Here is an 18,585-nt window from a genome sequence, read left to right on the forward strand (position 1 = left end):
ACTACTATGCTGTAGTTAAATGGAATGAGAAAGTTCTCATTCTTAGTAGTACAATGTCCAGGATGTTAAAAAAAAAAAAGAAAAAGCATTAAGCATGATTATCTTATCGTTAAAAAATGATCCGTGTACATATATGTATGCGTAAGTGCAGGTGTACATATGTTTTATACACACAGAAAACAACCTGCACGGATAATCATGCGTTGTTTACAGTTATCTCTAACGCTTGAGATTGGAGAGGAAAACAAGATAAATTTTATTTTTGATTTTATACTTTTCTGTCTTATTTGTATTTGTTACAATGAACACATGCTACTGTTAATATTTAAAGGAAAATAAAAATGTTTATTAAAAGCTGATCCTGGGGCGCCTGGGTGGCTCAGTCGGTTAGGCTCAGGTCATGACTTCGGCTCAGGTCATGATCTCACGGTCCGTGAGTTCTAGCCCCGCATTGGGCTCTGTGCTGACAGCTCAGAGCCTGGAGCCTGCTTCGTATTCTGTGTCTCCCTCTCTCTGACCCTCCCCTGTTCATGCTCTGTCTCTCCCTGTCTCAAAAATAAATAAACGTTAAAAAAAAAAAAAAAAAAAAAATTTAAAAGCTGATCCTGGCCACCTGGGTCCAACAGAGAAACTTTAGTTGTAGAACTCACCTTTTCCAGAGATTCCTTCTCAGCTCGAAGATCTGCCAGCTCCTCCTCCAGGGAGGTCACCTTGAGCTCCAGTTGTCTCCGGCTTTGCTTTTCACTTTTGAATTTGGACTGTGCTTGCTCAGAGGTTTCCTGGAGCTCTGGGATATAACGACAAAGAGACTACTAGCCGCACAACCAGGAGCATCCCAGCCGCTCCTCCAAACCGCACCCCAAGGTCTCCCAATTCAACCACGTGAGCGCCTTCCTCTCACTCCCTTTGGCACCAACTCACTGACCAGCAAAAGGTGTATCAGGTCACGAACCGACACCCTCACCGACCCATGCTCATTTCTCTGTGTGTGTGTCACCTTCTCTACACACAAAATTGAAAGGAAACATTTGAAGCAGTCCGAAACCACTGGCGACACGTATCACTGCCACAATCCTCTTTCAGTCATCGGCTCCACACACTGAACTGATCTTTATTTAGCTTTAGTCCAGGCCCTGTCTCACCGCCCAGTAAGATACTCCCAACCTTCTCGGTAGTTGGGACATTCTACCAAGAGTTTGCTTTTAAAGCATCAAACAGGGGGGTACCTGGGTGGCTCAGTCAGTTAAGCCGATTTTGGCTCAGGTCATGATCTCACAGTTGATGGGTTTGAGCCCCGTATCAGACTCTGTGCTGACCGCCCAGAGCCTGGAGCCTGCTTCCGTCTGGATTCTGTTGTCTTCCTCTCTCTCTGCCCCTCACCCACTTGCAGACTGCCTCTCTCTCTCTTTCAAAAATAAATAAACATTAAAAAAAAAATCAAACAGGGGCGGCTGGGGGGCTCATTCAGTCTCTTGATTTCAGCTCAGGTCATGATCCTAGGGTCATGGATGGAGCCTTGTGTTGGGTTCTGTGCTAAGTGTGGAACCTGCTTAAGATTCTCTCTCTCTCTCTCTCTCTCTCTCTCTCTCTCTCTCTCTCCCTCCCTCCCTCCCTCTCTCTCTCTCTCTCCCCCCACCCTCCCGACCAGCTCACACTATCTCTCTCTTTAAAAAAAATAATAAAACATAAAACATCAAATAAATGCTCAAATAAAGGTATTGTAATATTTCTTAAAAAGGTAACACCTCAAAGTTACATTTGTTGGGAAAACTTTTGAGACCCTTATGGCACTTTAGAAGTAACCATCCTAGGGCATCACCAAAGCAGAAAAGAAGACACCTGTACAACATTGAAGTCTACGACTGTCCCTCAGGTGCACCCGGGGGACACTCTACAAGGGAAAGGGTGTATCTTCAAGGTATCACTCTAATGACTGACATCAGTGTTTTTAGCTCTTTTCAGGCAAGCAAACTTTGCTTCTTCCCAGTTCTGCTGCTGCTCCAGCTATGCCCCACCCCCGGTCCCATCTGTGCCTTCCCCATTTGTTCCTATACACCGAGGTGCATGAATCAGGTGCATGAAGCACTCTGGGCTTCCCAAATCTTCTATTCAAGGCCCCGTGTCTTGAGCAGCACCTTTGTGCCAGGCATTGAACTAACACTAACTTGGAGAAAAGGACTTAGCGAAGATGAGCAAGACACCATCCTTGTCCTCCAGAGGCTTGTATGCTAGGAGGGAACACGGACATGTAAATCGTGCTGATCTAAGGCTAACTCTGATAATGTCAGAATAACGTACTTAGAGGTAAAGGATTTTAAAGGAAATCAAATGTTGTGGGAAAAAAACCAGGAAAGTTTCTGAAAGAATGAATTTTGGAGAATTAGAGGCAAACATTGGTGACAGCAGACACACCAAGTCCAGGGAAGAGCATGGAGGAAAAACAAGACAAGAACCACAGGATGGGCTGAAGCTGCAGCAGGCTGGTTAGGATGTCCAGAGCCAAGATGAACTGAGCAACATAAGAGGAAGTAGGCCAAGCTGGAGAGGCCTCAAGTGCCAGACTGAAGGGCTGGAATCCACCCTCTAAAAAGAAGGCAACCGCCACAGGAAGCATTTCTTCCTTAAACTTCCAATAAGTCACGAGTTAGAGGAACCCATTAACTCAAAGGCACTGAAGGCAACACTGGCCCAAACAAAGTAGAAGAGTGGCGGCTGGTCCATCCAGATGGGTAGTCCATTCTTTAGTTGTCCTTTATGTCAAGCAATTGTGCAGGTTGGTACAGGCCTACTTTCATTTTTGCCTCAGTCCCTCCCAAGCAAACTTCATGAGCGTCATGACAAATGGATGGGGAGGAAGGACACAGTTAAATTCCTTTTTATAATAATAATAATAATTAATTATATCAATTAATGTATATCATTAATATATTAATATATAATTAATATATTAATTAATAATTATAATTAATTAATTGTTGTTATTATTTATTAAGTAAACTCTACCCCCAGCGTGAGGCCTGAACTCACGACCCTGAGATCAAGAGTCACGTGCTGTTCTGAATGAGCCACGTAGGTGCCCCACACTTTCATTCCTGAAGTTTAAACGACAAACGTCGCAGCCCCTCCACCAAGGACGCACCTGAGAGCTCTGCCTGCAGTTTGATGAGCTGGCCCTTGAGGAGGTCTGTCTCCTTCAAGCTTTCTGTCAGCTGCATCTGCAGCTCCGCTTCCTTCTTCTGGTGAGCGGTCACCTTCAGCTGCAGACGAGAGACTTGAGCGGTGGCTGCTGTTAACTCTTCTGTCACCTTGGCCTGAATAGTAACAAAGTATGACGCCACTTCAAACACGGCTGTCCCTTGCCTCCAAGTGAGGACCCAACCGCACACACTCTGCTGACTGAACTGGCAGGAAGGGAGCTAACCCTCAACATGCATTAAACCGAAATCAAGTCTTCAATATGTGTCTCTGGTCCACGAATTCCCTTGCGGAAATCTGTCCTTAGGAAGCATTCAGCGAAATTACAAAAATTTTGCCACGAGATCTTCACTGCCGATTGTTTCCAGTTGCAAAAGAATGGAAAAATAAAATGCTGGGAAATGGGCTTGATGAAGCAAAGTGTGATACATCTATCCTGCACGCAACTATCAAGAATGGGGCTATGAGAGAAGACGTCGGGGACAGAGCCACAACCTACTATTAAATGTTACCAATCTGATACGTGAGAAATGGTATCCCTGCCCGTTTTCTAACTCTCCTAGGATAAACACGTATGGTTTTTTTTTAAAAAAGAAAAGGATCTTTTAAAATTTAAACTAATGCCTTCAACACTGTCAACTTGTGAGTTTGCAGCTTCTCCCTAGCAGTCCTGACCACTGGCAGTATTACGATGGAAAGCTCAGCCACATGAGAGCAACTGTGCTGGGGGTTCTTGGAAGAACAGAGCTAACAAAAGAAGGAAACGTTTCAGTTTTTCTGAGGGCTGAACGTATTGCAAATGGTGCCCTGGATTGGCCCAAGAGAAACTGCGTGTGCGTGCTCGAGTAACATCCGGCAAAACCACAGTGATTACCCTGGAGAGCCCTCTAATGATAGTCTGTGCAGTACGCGTGATGATTAAGAGGACGGTCAACGGAACAGAATGGTAAACAAGTGACAAATACCACAGTCTCGTCACCTGAACTGATGTGCTCCCATAAAAGTGAGGAGAAATGAGATGACAGGAAAGGCAGTGAACAGTTGCTCGGCTGGTGACCAGTCTTGATTTTGGACAGAGAAGTATTGATGTGGTTGGACCATCTCTCCTATACTATTACGCTGCTACTCCTGTTCCTCCTCCTGTACTATCTACTTGTGCATTTATAGTTGTTTACTTTCTTACTGTCACTTGTCCCTTCTTATGGTATTCACTGCACCCCTGCAGATTTAAGCTTTCCAAAGCCTTTACTGGTTTTCTAGCTTACATTTACAATTTTTTTTTTTAACATTTTATTTATTTTTGAGACAGGGAGAGACAGAGCATGAACAGGGGAGGGTCAGAGAGAGGGAGACACAGAATCTGAAACAGGCTCCAGGCTCTGAGCTGTCAGCACAGGGCTCGATGCGGAGCTCGAACTCACGGACCGCGAGATCATGACCTGAGCCGAAGTCGGCTGCTTAACCGACTGAGCCACCCAGGCGCCCCTCTAGCTTACGTTTAAAACCTGATATTCTGGGGCGCCTAGGTGGCGCAGTCGGTTAAGCGTCCGACTTCAGCCAGGTCACGATCTTGCGGTCCGTGAGTTCGAGCCCCACGTCAGGCTCTGGGCTGATGGCTCAGAGCCTGGAGCCTGTTTCCGATTCTGTGTCTCCCTCTCTCTCTGCGCCTCCCCCATTCATGCTCTGTCTCTCTCTGTCCCAAAAATAAATAAACGTTGGAAAAAAAAAAAAAATTTAAAACCTGATATTCTGGGGGCACCTGGGTGGCTCAGTTGGTTAAGCGTCTGACGTCGGCTCAGGTCATGATCTCACAGTTTGTGGGTTCGAGCCCCACATCAGGCTCTGTGGTGACAGCTCAGTTTTGGATTCTGTGTCTCCCTCTCTCTCTGCCCCTCCCCTGCTCATGCTCTGTCTCCCTCTCTCTTTCTCTCTCAAAAATAAATAAAACATTTTTAACAGTTTAAAAAATAAAATGAAATAATAAAATAAAATAAAATAAAATAAAATAAAATAAAATCTGATATTCTGGCTCTCCTAAAAGTGGGGGAAATAAAGCAAATTAAAAGTGTATCTAAAATAAAAAGAAACAGGCTATGAATGAGTATTGAGAACCCCCTGACAAAGACTCTCTCCTTGACCAAACTTCAGTCAGACTCCTCTGAGCCCCTGACCTTGGCCTCCCATCCTGTCTGTGGCCTGCCCAGCCTAGTTTTAGCAAGAATCCTGCTATGTCCATTCAGAGACAACCCCTCTCCTTGATATCTGAACAAGTTCTTCATCCTCGACCTTTGGTATCTCAGTCCTTGGCCTGTCATTAGCAAGAATCCTACTAGGTCGGTTTAGCCAAGAATCCCCCTACCCATGATGTCTCCTCTGAGTCATTTTCTGGCACTGACCCTCACTCTGCTCCTTAGCTATAAATCCCCCATCTGTCCTTACTGTATTTGGAGGAGCCCAATCTTTCTCTCCTTCTGCAACAATGTTGAATAAAGTCTTCCTTACTATTTCAGTAAGTGCCCAAATAATTTTTTCTTCTAACAGTATGAGACCTTTGGAGTAGCTCTAAGATACTTATTTCTGCTGTGTGGTAGCCTCAGGTTTTTACCTGTTAAACACAGAGGATAATGGTATCTAGAAATTCCAGAGAGAAGAGGGGTTTTCATCTGCCCCAAGTAGAAAAAAAGTTTTCGTCACTGTCCTGCCACATGTGGCCTAATAGGACCTGAGCTCACACAGCACCCACAGAGCATCATGTCTGTCTGTGGCTCGAGAGTTCACAGATATCAGAGCGAGGGCCATTCACAAAGGACTCACCGCAGCTAAGACCACTGGAAGGGCTGTACGTCCCCGGAGGGGAGGCAGTGGGATGGGTGGTCCCTCCCTCACCAAAGGACAAGCGAAGTCAAAGGTCGCTCAAAAGTTCTTTTTGGCTCAGGGCCTTACCTAGAAAGGCCTGTTAGAAGCATGAAAAGCAATACTTTCACCCAAACACACATGTGTGCACAGAGCAAACAGTGAAGGGATGAGTAATAGGAAAGGAAAGCAAAGGCAGGGAGAACCAAGAATTCAGAAAAACAAGTAAAAAAGAGCATTCAAGTTAGAGGCAGGAAAAGGTACCAAAGAAAATGGCAATTGTCCTTTCCAAAAGGAAAAAGGACATAGCTGACTGGAAGTGAGGCCCTGGGCAGGTCTCTGACTCTCTCTGGGTCGCAGTTGGATTCTCTGTAAACCACGTGACCTCCGACAGCTCTTGCATTAGTCCAGGGTTTTATGTGGAAATACTAATCCTGTCACAGAAAAAAATAAAAATAAAAAAAATAATAATGATTAATTCCATTTACCAAATATCCACTGAGCACTCAGCCAAAATTTTCTGAGCTGCGTTTGAAGGCAGAGAACTGTCTCCAGGGATTAAAGGACCTCAATTATCTCCCTTTAGGAGAATTTTCACAGGGACGACTGCTAAGTAAGAAAGAAGTGGAGCAAAAGACAAGCGGGGTGGAGTCGAGTCTTGAAAGTTTCCCTGGAAGAAAAGTGGCCAAGTGAGGCATGTGGTACTTGGTACCCGCCCACCAAGCCCTGTGATCCTTAGTCCAGGAGATGCTCTCCGATGTGTGGAAGCAGGGTGCCTAGAACCTGGTGGGTACTTAACATACTGCAGCTGCTACCACTGTTATTATTACTAATGTTTCTGCTCTTACAGACAGAACATCTACCAGTTACAGGCACCGGATCAGACATTTCTGTTTATCAATACGAATCACGTGGGTGGATTAATAAGCTAACTCATGGGGTTGGCAAACCCTGACCCACGGGCCAAACTGGCCTGCTGCCTGTTTTTGTAAATAAAATTTTATTGGAACTCACACACACACCCCTACTGATACTCAGCATGAGAATCACATGGTGAAATTACTAAAAACAAATGTGCCCAGCTGCCACGTCCAGAAATTGCCGCAAAAGAAACCACTAACAAGAGCAGGGTCCTTAGCTGGCTGTGCATCAGAATCAAAAGGAGCTTTTTAAAAGTTCAGATTTGGCTTTCGGCTAGATATCCTGAATTAGAATCTCAAGATGAAGTTTAAGAACATGTATTTTTTAATCAAGCATCTCAAGGGTTCTGAGGCAACCAGACTAGCATTTGGGAACAACTGATCTAGAAGTTCTAGTAATCATTTTAGACCTGAATAACAGGTCTAACAGCTAGACCAAACATGTTTGAGTGTCCCTGCCAGGCCTATGGATTAAACAAAGAAAGAAAGGAAAAAGAAAAGAAAAGAAAGAGTAAAGGAGAGAAAAAATAAAAGTAGAGGAAGGAGAAGTAATAAAAAGTATGGCAAATGGGAGTGGTGAAGTGACCCCAGTACTGTTTGGTGATGCCAATGTCATAGGCTGCTGACCTTGACCCAGGCCAGACAAGTCAGCCACAACAAACAACGGATGTGGAAAGTAGCAGTGAGGAAGGACTGGGATCAGGATGGAATGGGGCTGTGCTAGGCAAGGCACTGCTCATCAGAGGCTAAGAGGTCGGAGATATTTCTTCCCTGGATACTACAGCTAAGAGAACACAAAGAATGAAAAATTACATGAGACATAAGTAAGGAATCCTCATCATGATCAGCCAATGAGGAAGTGGGTAAACTCCACAAGGTTATCAAATGCATTCAACTCAACTTTTCAAGTTTCCAAGAAACATTCAAATAGAAAATGTAAACCATTTCTTAAACCTGAGGTAACAGACAACGGGGTCAAGGGCTCCCAACTGAGGAATGGTAGCCCAAACAAGGAGGAATCCATGCCGGATAAACAGTACTGCCAGAGCAGAGACAGGAGGAGTGAGCTTCCGAACCAGCCCAGCCCAGCCCAAGGCCCACTAGAGTCTTGCTTATAGCTACTCCAGGAACAGTCAAAATACCTACTTCTGAACTGACTAAAGCCAAACAGCAGTACTTCAAAATGCTCCAGCAGACGCAGGTGAAGGAACAAAGTAACCAACCTTAAATTTCACCCTAGTGTTTGTTATGTGGCATAAGAATTTTCTGTTGTGTCAACAGAATAAATTTCGTTTTCTAATAAATGATGTAATCCTCACCTTAATCAAATTACTAAGATCAAGGATAGTTTTTGAGTCAACCCACTGCAAAGCATATTATAAAACAGAAGTCTGGATGGTGGATATACTAAAATCTGTTGGATGCTTTTTAGTTCTTTTCCCAATGATGGCAAAAACTTATGCTGAAAAGTAGATCGTTAAGTCCGTACACAGGACCACTCCTGAGCTCTACACATCCTGATGGGCTTTCCTCTCCCTTGTTACTTTACCTTCTCTTGTTCAGCATGCAATACTCTTGCCTGTGTGTTTTCTGTGGCTGTCTGAAGCGAGTTGTTCCTCTTCTCCATCATCAGGTTACTCTGCTCAACATACCTATGAAATAGGGGAAAAGACATTTATCGAGCACCGAATGTATACTGGGCACAATCAGTGCTCACAACATTGCTCTACACTTCAAAAAACAATCTGAAAGCACTTTTGTTTTCCTTAGATCTGCAGTAATCAAGTTTGGAGGTAAGAACCAGGGCTGGAGGTATTGCCTTGCATAATGAAGAGAAGAGGAATTGGAAGCATGTATGGTGAGGGGGAATGAAAGAGAAAAGAGGAAGGAAGAAAAGAAAGCCCTTATCCCCCCCAAATCCCCCCACAAGTGGGAATCAAGAGACCCTAGAAAAGAGAAATATGGAAGAATGATTCTTTAAGTGAAATGCTATATGCTGTGACATGTTCCCCTGACCAGCCCCCTAATGTCTTCAGAAGGATCTAGAAAAATTACACAATGTTTGGGCTTTATATGGAAATCAGTGAAGTTCTCATTGATGAAATAGAGTCAGCCCACACAAAAGAGAGAAGAGTTGACAGTATTCCTAAGGGTTTTCTACATATTAACACCACTTTTACAGATGAGAAAACTATGGCCAAGAGGAATAAATAAATACACAAAGCCACACAACAAAAGAGGAGCAGAGCTTGGATTCAAACACAGGTTTGCCTTATATCACAGCCTACTGTGCTCTTTCTACCAAAATGCCTCTCAGAAAACAAACAGTAATTCACATGACAGGCAGGAAACAAATAGCAGAAGTACACATAAACTACACTAAACAAACATGCTTATCTAACTTGGGCATTTACAAATGAAACCCTCTGTCCATCCTAGCCAGTGCCCCGTACCTGTCATTACCTCTGATTTCGTTCAATTAGTTCACTAATCTTGTCATTCTGTTCTTCTATGCGACTACTCTTTTCGAGGATCTCTTGTTTCAATCTTTCATTTTCCTAAATTCAAAATATATGATGCATAACTTGAGTTTTTAAGAGAAAAGTGCCAGAAATATAAGGGAATCAGCTTGAACTGACAGGTAACACTGTTATAAAATTTGAGATTAAAAAACTAGAACTTATGTCCATACAGATATAATATTTAAAACATCGAACCATACCTGATGAATACAAATCACTATGCCCAATAGATTAAACATATACATGGACATAAAATGAAGCAAAATTCCAAACTACAGTCTAAAAAAAAGTTTTCTTGTGACTTTATATTGATGAGGCACTTGGACTCAAATTAGGACATAATGGATTTTCCAGAATTTCCCAACTCAGTGCAGCATTTATCACAAGTTCTCTATCTGTGCTGCAGAGGTTTTAAAGCATAACGCATCCTGAAAGAGAAGGGGGCAAGACCCGCAGGCTGTGTTCTCTTCTTGATCCCTCTCACCTGAATAATTCGTTGGATGTTGCCCATAATCATGCTGGTTTCCATTGTAACCGACATGCTGGGAAGCAGCAGGGAATTTCCAGCACTGTGCTTCTGTAACTCTTCAACCTACAAAAGGGGGAAGGAAGGACTTTGTGAGAAATTTTTTAATGAAGAAATAAAACTTACCCAAGATCTGACCACTATTTTGAAGAGTTTCTGAGACAATCTTGAACATAAGCTAGTTTTCTTCTGCCACCTGGATTCCAAAATAAAAACTAACCTTCTAGGAAAATAACTACTAACTACTAGGAATACAGGAAACCAAGGAAGAGTTTACCCGTAGTCTTGGTTACTCCCTATTTGCACCCCCTGTTCATTCCCCTACTTTCAACACAGCCCCAACCCTGACTCAGTCACCTTGGTCATGAGATGATCCATTTTATCAGCCACTTTGCTGACTGCCATTCGAATTTCAGTGTTATGTTGCCGGGCTTCAGTCATGAGAAACGAAGCCATGTCACTGGATCCTAAACAGACATAAGCCAAAAAGAACCTTATGAAACTGGAGCAGAGGAGACTGTATGAGGAAAAACCAATAGCTCCTGCAGCAGAGGAAAGAAAGAAATTAACATCTCAAAAATACTGGGAAATGCTGTAGGCGATTCACACTGTCAGGAGAAGATATAGAGAACACAGAGGAAAAGGGCTCCAAAGCTAATAGTAAGCTATGCTCCTGCAAAATGCATTGAGGGAGACAGTCTGGTCCAAGGGCACAAGGATGCCCACTTTGGTCTGCCATAGCACTAACAGCTCAGATTACTTCTCCACTCATCCAAGTGCATGCCAGGCATCGTACCAGGTACCAGGGATTCAGCAACGAATGAAACCTGGTTCTGCCCTTGGCGAGCTCACAGTCTGGTGGGGAGACTCACATGAAAACAGATTATTACAACAGAGTGTTTTAAGTGCAAGAGATGGACCATGTACAAGGTACAAAAGGAGCACAGAGAAAAGCAAAGATTAACTCTTTGGTGACACATATACGCAGTTCTGTCTGTGGGAGGAGTGAAGGTAGGGATGTTAACAAGCAGGGAACATTTCACAGAGGAGAAGAGATTAGATGGTTTCCCAGATGGAGAAGGGGCAGGGCTCCAGACACAGTAGCATCCATGAAACCCTTACCACTCCGGGACCATAAATTATGTTGTAGGATATGCTGTCTTCTTCTTACCGCTGTCCTAAGACAAGCTGCGGAATAAGAAGGTAGGATAGCATTCCAGCTATTTACGTTTTAGTTTGTGTTGGTTTTTAAACATAAAATGTACATTTCATTTTCTTTTGTTTTTTAATATAAAATTTACATTTTATTGTTTTATTTTTTATACCAATGAGTTTTTTATAGACACTTGTACATGCATGAAAGATACCTGTAAGTTACCCAAGTAACTGTTAACAACAGTTTCCCACGGTCAGGGATATTAATGATGGAGATCAGGAAGTTTTTACCTTATACTCTTGTGTTGACTTTTTTATCAGAGCTTATTATTTTCATAATTTAAAAATGGTAACAAAGTAGCTTCCATTTGAGATACTGAATACCCCCAGTCACCATGCTTTCTCACAATTTTCCCCAACATGTTATTCTCTTACAGTTTTCTATAAACTCTACAGAACCACTCTGACAGAGCAATGTAAAAGGGCTAGCAGGAGAAAATGCAAAAACAAAACAGAAAGTGGGCATGACAGGTTTTTTGCGGATGATGGAAACGTTCTAAAATTGGACTGCCGAGAAGGTTGCACAACTCTGTAATTTTACTGAGAAAAATCCTTGATTTATGTGAGAGAGAGAGAGAGAGAGTAGGGGAGGGGTGGAGAGAAAGGGAGACACAGAATCTGAAGCAGGCTCCAGGCTCTGAGCTGTCAGCACAGAGCCCAACGTGGGGCCTGAACCCACAAGTGGTGAGATCATGACCTGAGCCAAAGTCAGGACGCTTAACCCACCCAGGCACCCCTCTCAAGAAAGCTATTTTAAAAAAAAAAAAAAATGGAAGAAATCTATTGGAGTGAATATGAAAACGGGCTGGCAGCGGGGGGAAGGGGAGCAGAAGATGAGAAACCATGGGGTCCACTCCCTACCTTGAAAATGGGGAGACTGAGAGAGCGGTGTGGGGTACAGGGGCCGCGCGGGCTGCAGCTGGGAGGTGACGGCTGACGCGTGGGGATAAGCGTAGGCTTGCATACCTGCATAGGGCTGAGAAAATGCCAAGTTATGGCCAGTTTATAAAACATTCACGTCTTTCTTTTCTGCTTAATCTGTCTTTGATGGCATAAAGAGATTAAGCTGGAAGGAGATGCAACCTTGTTAAGGGTGGAGACACAGTAGATCAAGTTCCGTACTGGGTAGGCACTGGAGCAGGAGAGTGATCTGTGTCATCCAGTGGTGCATGATCACTAAAGTCCTGCCCAGAAAGTGAGGGAAGTGTGTCTCAGGTCACTCCCCAGTCCTCTGGCAGTATGATTTAATTAAGTAGGGATTCATCTCCCAGCCACTGGGCCTACTGATGGTCTAGGAAATTTTTAAACTAAAGAAACATGGCTGAGGCTCCACTGGAGTCACAGGACAGGTATTCATTGAGATTTCAAAGTAAATCCACCAGTCTCCAAAGGATGACTCTTCCCTGCTAGATTCTGATGCTCTTGTGACCAAGAGCTTTCATTTTCTCCTGAAGTGTGGTCCCTTCAACTATAAAATGAAAATAATAACTCCACTCAAGGTGGTTGTGTAGACTAGACGAAGTGATATATATGTAAAGTTCCTAACAGCTGGTAAGTTAAGTGCCTGGCAGATAGGAAATGCTCAATAAACAGTAGCTTTCATTTAAATGATGATGGTTATTCTTCTTTGAGTTAAGGAAATCCAGCTCATTTCCAGGGATAGATAAACTACCTACCCAGCCATTATTAACAAAAAACAAACAAAAAACTCAGGCTATAGGATAGTAATTGTCCACTTGGCAGTGGGGAGAGGGCAAGTTGGGTCTTTATTTCACTCTTGACATACCCTGTCCCACCAATGGGGCCTAGCTCACCAGCCATCACTCCCACCCTTCCACTATGGATCACCAAGGAAGTGAGGCCCTCTTATTACTGGGGGTATGTTTTATCCACCAAATATGTCAAGGCAGTAAAAAGAATCCACTGTCCTGGCAAATGTCAGCAGAGGAGACAGACTGCTGTCACTGCCTTCTGTGAAACAGAATAAAACTTACTTTAGGAGATCTCTTTTGGAAGATAACTAGAGAAAGAGTCTCCATAGAGACTCCACCCTCAACCTACAACAGTTCTGCTAAGTACAATGCAAAATGTTAGCCTATCAGCTGATAGATAGAAAAGAACACAGAGGACTTGAATATACCCTTCAAGGAGACATGTGCAAAGGAAAGAAAACAAACACTGACTGGGCCTTTACCATGTGCCAGGCCTTATACCAGGTGCTTTGCCTGTTCTCACATTTCTGCTTTACAACAAGCTGTAAGGTAGGTGATCCTTTGTCTGGTTTAGAGATAAGATAGTGGCGGTTCAGGAAGGGGGAGAGTGATAAATTCTGATGTGGGGAATCTCTACGGTACAATCTGTGCAGGAAGGTGAAAAGACACTGACAAGAACCTAGTAAGTTACAGCTTATAACTGATGTGGTTTAAAAACCTTGTTACCTGAAAGGACTGGGCATTTCCAGACACAGCTGAGTGGGAATCGAGAGATGCAACTTGCATTAAGGCAGCAGAGGGTGCCTGGAGTCCAGAAACAGATGGCTGAGGTGCTAAGATAAAGCAGAAAGTTTTCACCATTATCCATCCTGCCCTCCTTGGCAGAAGTCTGGCCTAGAACTTTACATACTACAACACACTCCGGACTTGACCACTGTCCTCATCTACTCTCCTGAAACCAACTCTACTGGAATCTCAGCAACGGGCTGGCACAAGGAACCTGGGGGTCTCGGGCACATGTGACTCAGACCTATGGTCCCATCAGCTGACGGGAAGTACAGAATTACATGCAGGGGGGTGTCTCCTTAGCTGAGTGCACACTTCCGAAACTGGCAATATCCCACAGCAGGAGACACAGCAGGCAGACCAAATCCATCTCCAGGGCTGAAAATGCCCCACCCAGGGACAAACTGACAAGTTTTACACTCTAATCCGGTTCTCAATACTAAAACAATGCAGCCTAACAATGTAAGGAACAGGGATGATAACTCTTGGTGCTGACTTAATTCAAGGCCACAGAGCCAGAGAGGTTCCTTACCTTGTGAGGTCATCTGCGGTAGCACGGGATGCACTGGCTGGAGAGAGGGCTGCATGGATGGAGTTGCCACCGGCTGTCCAGCTCCTCGCACAGTGTTCACTTCCTGAAACAGGAACAAACATTTTGGTTACTATGTATTGGGTCTTTAAATGAAGACTGAGGCTGATCGTCTACCCTAAATCTGCTTACCCCCAGTGTTTTTAGGCAAAGAAGAGGAAGGAAAGGCAAGAGTTTAGGGTGTGGGCTGTGGGAGATCCCTTCCCCCTATAAATCATACCAAATAATTAAATAGAGTTAATTTCCTCAAACATTCTAAGTTGTTGATATTTTAGGGACTAAAGCAGCTGTAGTGACCGCTCTCCAGAATGTATCATTTTCCAAGCGAGCAGTTACCTTAAAATTGACCTAGTGTGTTCCCAGAGAACAGGGTTCTCTTGCAAGGAAACCCGGGGAACAGTATAGCCTCTCCTCTTCTGCCAAATAATCCCCACAGACCTCAAGGTACTCACTGAAAATCAGACAGATTGGGTTCACTGAGTCTCTTTTTAGAGTGTTTTCCCCCATTCTTTCTTTTCATAAAAATCAAAGCAATGTTGGTCTCTACTATAATTCTAAACAAAATTATCTTCTGAACATTTGCCCAATTCGTACAAGGAAAAGACAAACTTGGGGCACAAAATATGGTGACTGTGATCTGCTATCTTACAATTCGAAGGCTGCAATCTCTTTGACATTCTTCTACTTTAGAACTTCCCCTTGTCCCCTCATATTCTCAAAAATGTATTATGCATTTCTGGAAAAGTATGACAGTTTTACATCACTGCAGCTCTAATCCACCTAAATGTCTAACAACAGAATGAAAGGAATTTAAAAAATAGAGCTAACAGAACACTGAGTTGCCTTTGAAGAAAACAATGCTTTATTTATTTATGTTAATTATATTATTTACAGTGAGTACCTATAACAAGAGGCCCCAGAAACCCTATCCTCCTTTAAAACATTAAATCTACTGAGAGCCTGGGGCACCAGGGTGGCTCAGTTGGTTAAGCAACAAACCCTTAATTTCAGCTCAGGTCATGATCTCATAGTTCATGAGTTTGAGCCCCATGTGGGGCTCTGTGCTGACAGCATGGAGCCTGCTTGAGATACTCTCTCTGCCCCTCCTGTGTGCCTTCTTTCTCAAAAATAAAGACAGAAACTTAAAAAAAAAAAAAAAAAAAAAAAGAACTCTTAAAAAATTTGAACTTCAAAACTACTTAAGAGCTTTGCCAGGAAGAAATAAAACAAAATGATGAAAAATAAAGCCTATTTTGGAAAATTTTTTCAAGAGCATCACCTTTGCTTTGTTTTATATCAAAGTCAAAGAATCCTAAAAATCAATCTGTTATGTGTTTCAGTTCAACCGAGAGAGGATGACTTTTTTCAATAAGGACCTGACCAACAGGAAAAGAGCTAAGTTAGAACTAAGCTACTTTCATATCATACACCAAATTCCAGGTGGATAAAAATTTTAGATCAAAATATGAAATAATACTTTTAGAAAACACATGTGATGTTTATAGTATCTGAAAGTGAGAAAGCTTTCTAAATATAATGTCAAAACATAATGTCAAAAGCAAAAGACATAGGGAAAAAACTGATACAATTCATTGCAATAAAATTCTTGAAATTCAGGGGTGCCTGGGTGGCTCAATTGGTTAAGCGTCCGGTCTTGGCCCAGGTCATGATCTCTGCTGTCAGCACAGAGCCCACTTTGGATCCTCCAACCCCACCATCCCCCCCCCCCCCGCCCCGCCCCGCCTCTGCTCCTTCCCTGCTCACTTTCTCAAAAGCAATAAATAAAAAAATTAAAAAAAATTTTTTTAACTTCAAAACAACCACACCATATACAAAGCCAAAAGACAAAACAGTGCGATCCTCAGCAAAAGGTAATGTCAGTGGGAACACCAACATGTCCGAAGAGAATCTAGACATTCAATCAACCAATATGAATTGAGCATCTCTCATGGTTTGGGCACCATGCTGCCTCAAGCGTGGTTTTTACTGACAATAGAGATTCTAGAAGAAGGCTAAACTGACTACTTAAAACTTGCCTGTTCTTGTGGCAGATGTATGAGACTGCTTCCATTTCTGAGGGGAAGTACTAATCACAGTGGAAACACATGTACCAATACTAACCTGCATCGTTTTGAATATAAGCTCTCCACATGATTCTGGGTTACAGGCAGAAAAAGTCATAATTTTAACCAAAAGAACACAAGGTAGAAATATTAGCACTATTCATTCTAACAGAGCCAGGGGGTCATACCTCAATTTCTGAATCATTGGAATCCAGCTGTGGTGGAAGGATGGGCAGCATGGGCTGGCCCATTTTAGCCATCCGAGAGATCAACTTGGCTTTGACTGTATCAGGATTCTAAAAAGAGAAGAGAGTCACAAAAGTCACTATAATCAAGGCTCACTACTTTAGTCCTATGTCTTTGGCTCTTAAATCAAATCCTTCAGTAAGCCCCCCAGCCATGTTGATTTGAAACTATTTCTTCTACAAAATAAGAATTAAATATTTCTTGCCAAAGAAAGCACACACGGGTCACAATTAATAATAGCAGTAAAGGGGCGCCTGGGTGGCACAGTCGGTTAAGTGTCCGACTTCAGCCAGGTCACGATCTCGCGGTCCGTGAGTTCGAGCCCCGCGTCAGGCTCTGGGCTGATGGCTCAGAGCCTGGAGCCTGTTTCCGATTCTGTGTCTCCCCCTCTCTCTGCCCCTCCCCCGTTCATGCTCTGTCTCTCTCTGTCCCAAAAATAAAATAAAACGTTGAAAAAAAAATTAAAAAAAAAAAATAATAATAGCAGTAAAAAATAATTCCCTGTATGTTGGAATGTACAAAGGGGTTCCACATGTATTACTTCATTTCAATCAAGTCTCCCACCAGGTGTAATTCTTCTCATTTTACAGGTGAAAAACTATATACAGATCAAGGGAAAGAGGCATTGTAGATGACAGTACCCTCTGAAAACCCTGGGAGAAATTCAGCAAATTGATGTTCAGAAAAGATTTGGGGAAAGAAGGAAACAGGAGCTCTTTGTTCCAAATTCAGGTTCATATAACTCTGACTTGGCATTGACTACACACTAGTCCCTGTACTAGAAGCCTCTATATCTGTTCAAGTGCAGCCTTCAGAGTGGAGAGCACATACCCTGAGGGTATATATGATGATCTATTGGGCATAAAAAGAAATGACCATAACCTCTATTTTTGGATTATTTTAAGCGGTTATAAACATAAGATATTAAACTTATTTATTACACGGATGGACAGTACTTTATACAATTTGTAAACAGATATATATTGGGCGCATGTTCTCATTTTTTAACTGATCAGAGGGACATAATCAAAGAAAGCCGGGTCCATCAAAAGAGGACTAGATATACCATATCCACACAGTGGCATAGCCCAATCTAGAGATTAAAAAAAGAATGAGGAAGCTTTTGGTATGCTAACACGGAAAGATACTGTTACATATACCATAATGTAAAAAGCATGGAGGACAACACATATACTATGCAATTTTTTGTGAAAGGATGGAAAAATAGAATATACATTCCTATTTGTTTGCATCTGCATTTAAAAACATTAAAAGAGGGGCGCCTGGGTGGCACAGTCGGTTAAGTGTCCGACTTCAGCCAGGTCACGATCTTGCGGTCCGTGAGTTCGAGCCCCGCGTCAGGCTCTGGGCTGATGGCTTAGAGCCTGGAGCCTGTTTCCGATTCTGTGTCTCCCTCTCTCTCTGCCCCTCCCCCGTTCTTGCTCTGTCTCTCTCTGTCCCAAAAATAAATAAACGTTAAAAACATTAAAAGAATATATATGAAACTAATAAAAGCAGTTACCTAAAAGGAGAGGGAGATGGGATGGGGTAGATGGGGCTAGGGGCAGGAGTGAATCTTTGCAATGTATATCTTCTTATATTGTTTTGATCATTATCAAAACATATGAATGTAATCACCTATTCAAAACAAAAAATAAAAACTTAAATGTAAAAAGAAAGAAGAAGATGGTGAGTTTTGCCTCAATTAAAAAAAAAAAAAAAACTATTGGGGCGCCTGGGTGGCTCAGTCAGTTGAGTGTCCGACTTCGGCTCAGGTCATGATCTCACAGTTTGTGAGTTCAAGCCCCGCGTCGGGCTCTGTGCTGACAGCTCAGAGCCTGGAGCCTGCTTCGGATTCTGTCTCCTTCATTCTCTGCCCCTCCCCACTTGTGCCCTGTCCCTCTCTCAAAAATAAATAAATGTAAAAAGAAAAAACAAAAAGAAAAAACAACAACTGT

The 18,585-nt window shown here is 42.9% G+C and overlaps 1 protein-coding gene across 4 annotated transcripts in view; it reads right to left on the minus strand.

Annotated features, from left to right (window-relative positions):
• Positions 1–18,585, minus strand: part of FKBP15 (FKBP prolyl isomerase family member 15) — a 58,260-nt gene that overhangs the window by 8,716 nt on the left and 30,959 nt on the right. For 2 of the 4 annotated variants that reach the window (XM_045468482.1, XM_045468480.1), the window contains exons 12-21: positions 16,570–16,677; positions 14,262–14,364; positions 13,670–13,776; positions 12,093–12,207; positions 10,374–10,483; positions 9,975–10,082; positions 9,432–9,526; positions 8,518–8,620; positions 3,140–3,311; positions 651–787 (exon numbers count right to left, since the gene is read on the minus strand). In XM_045468482.1, the coding sequence (XP_045324438.1) occupies positions 651–787; positions 3,140–3,311; positions 8,518–8,620; positions 9,432–9,526; positions 9,975–10,082; positions 10,374–10,483; positions 12,093–12,207; positions 13,670–13,776; positions 14,262–14,364; positions 16,570–16,677 (1,158 nt within the window). The remainder of the gene's footprint in view (positions 1–650; positions 788–3,139; positions 3,312–8,517; positions 8,621–9,431; positions 9,527–9,974; positions 10,083–10,373; positions 10,484–12,092; positions 12,208–13,669; positions 13,777–14,261; positions 14,365–16,569; positions 16,678–18,585) is intronic. The other 2 variants (XM_045468484.1, XM_045468483.1) reach the window with 1 other exon arrangement.

The sequence above is a fragment of the Leopardus geoffroyi genome, chromosome D4, assembly GCF_018350155.1.
Source record: "Leopardus geoffroyi isolate Oge1 chromosome D4, O.geoffroyi_Oge1_pat1.0, whole genome shotgun sequence".
In the NCBI taxonomy this organism is placed as follows: domain Eukaryota; kingdom Metazoa; phylum Chordata; class Mammalia; order Carnivora; family Felidae; genus Leopardus; species Leopardus geoffroyi.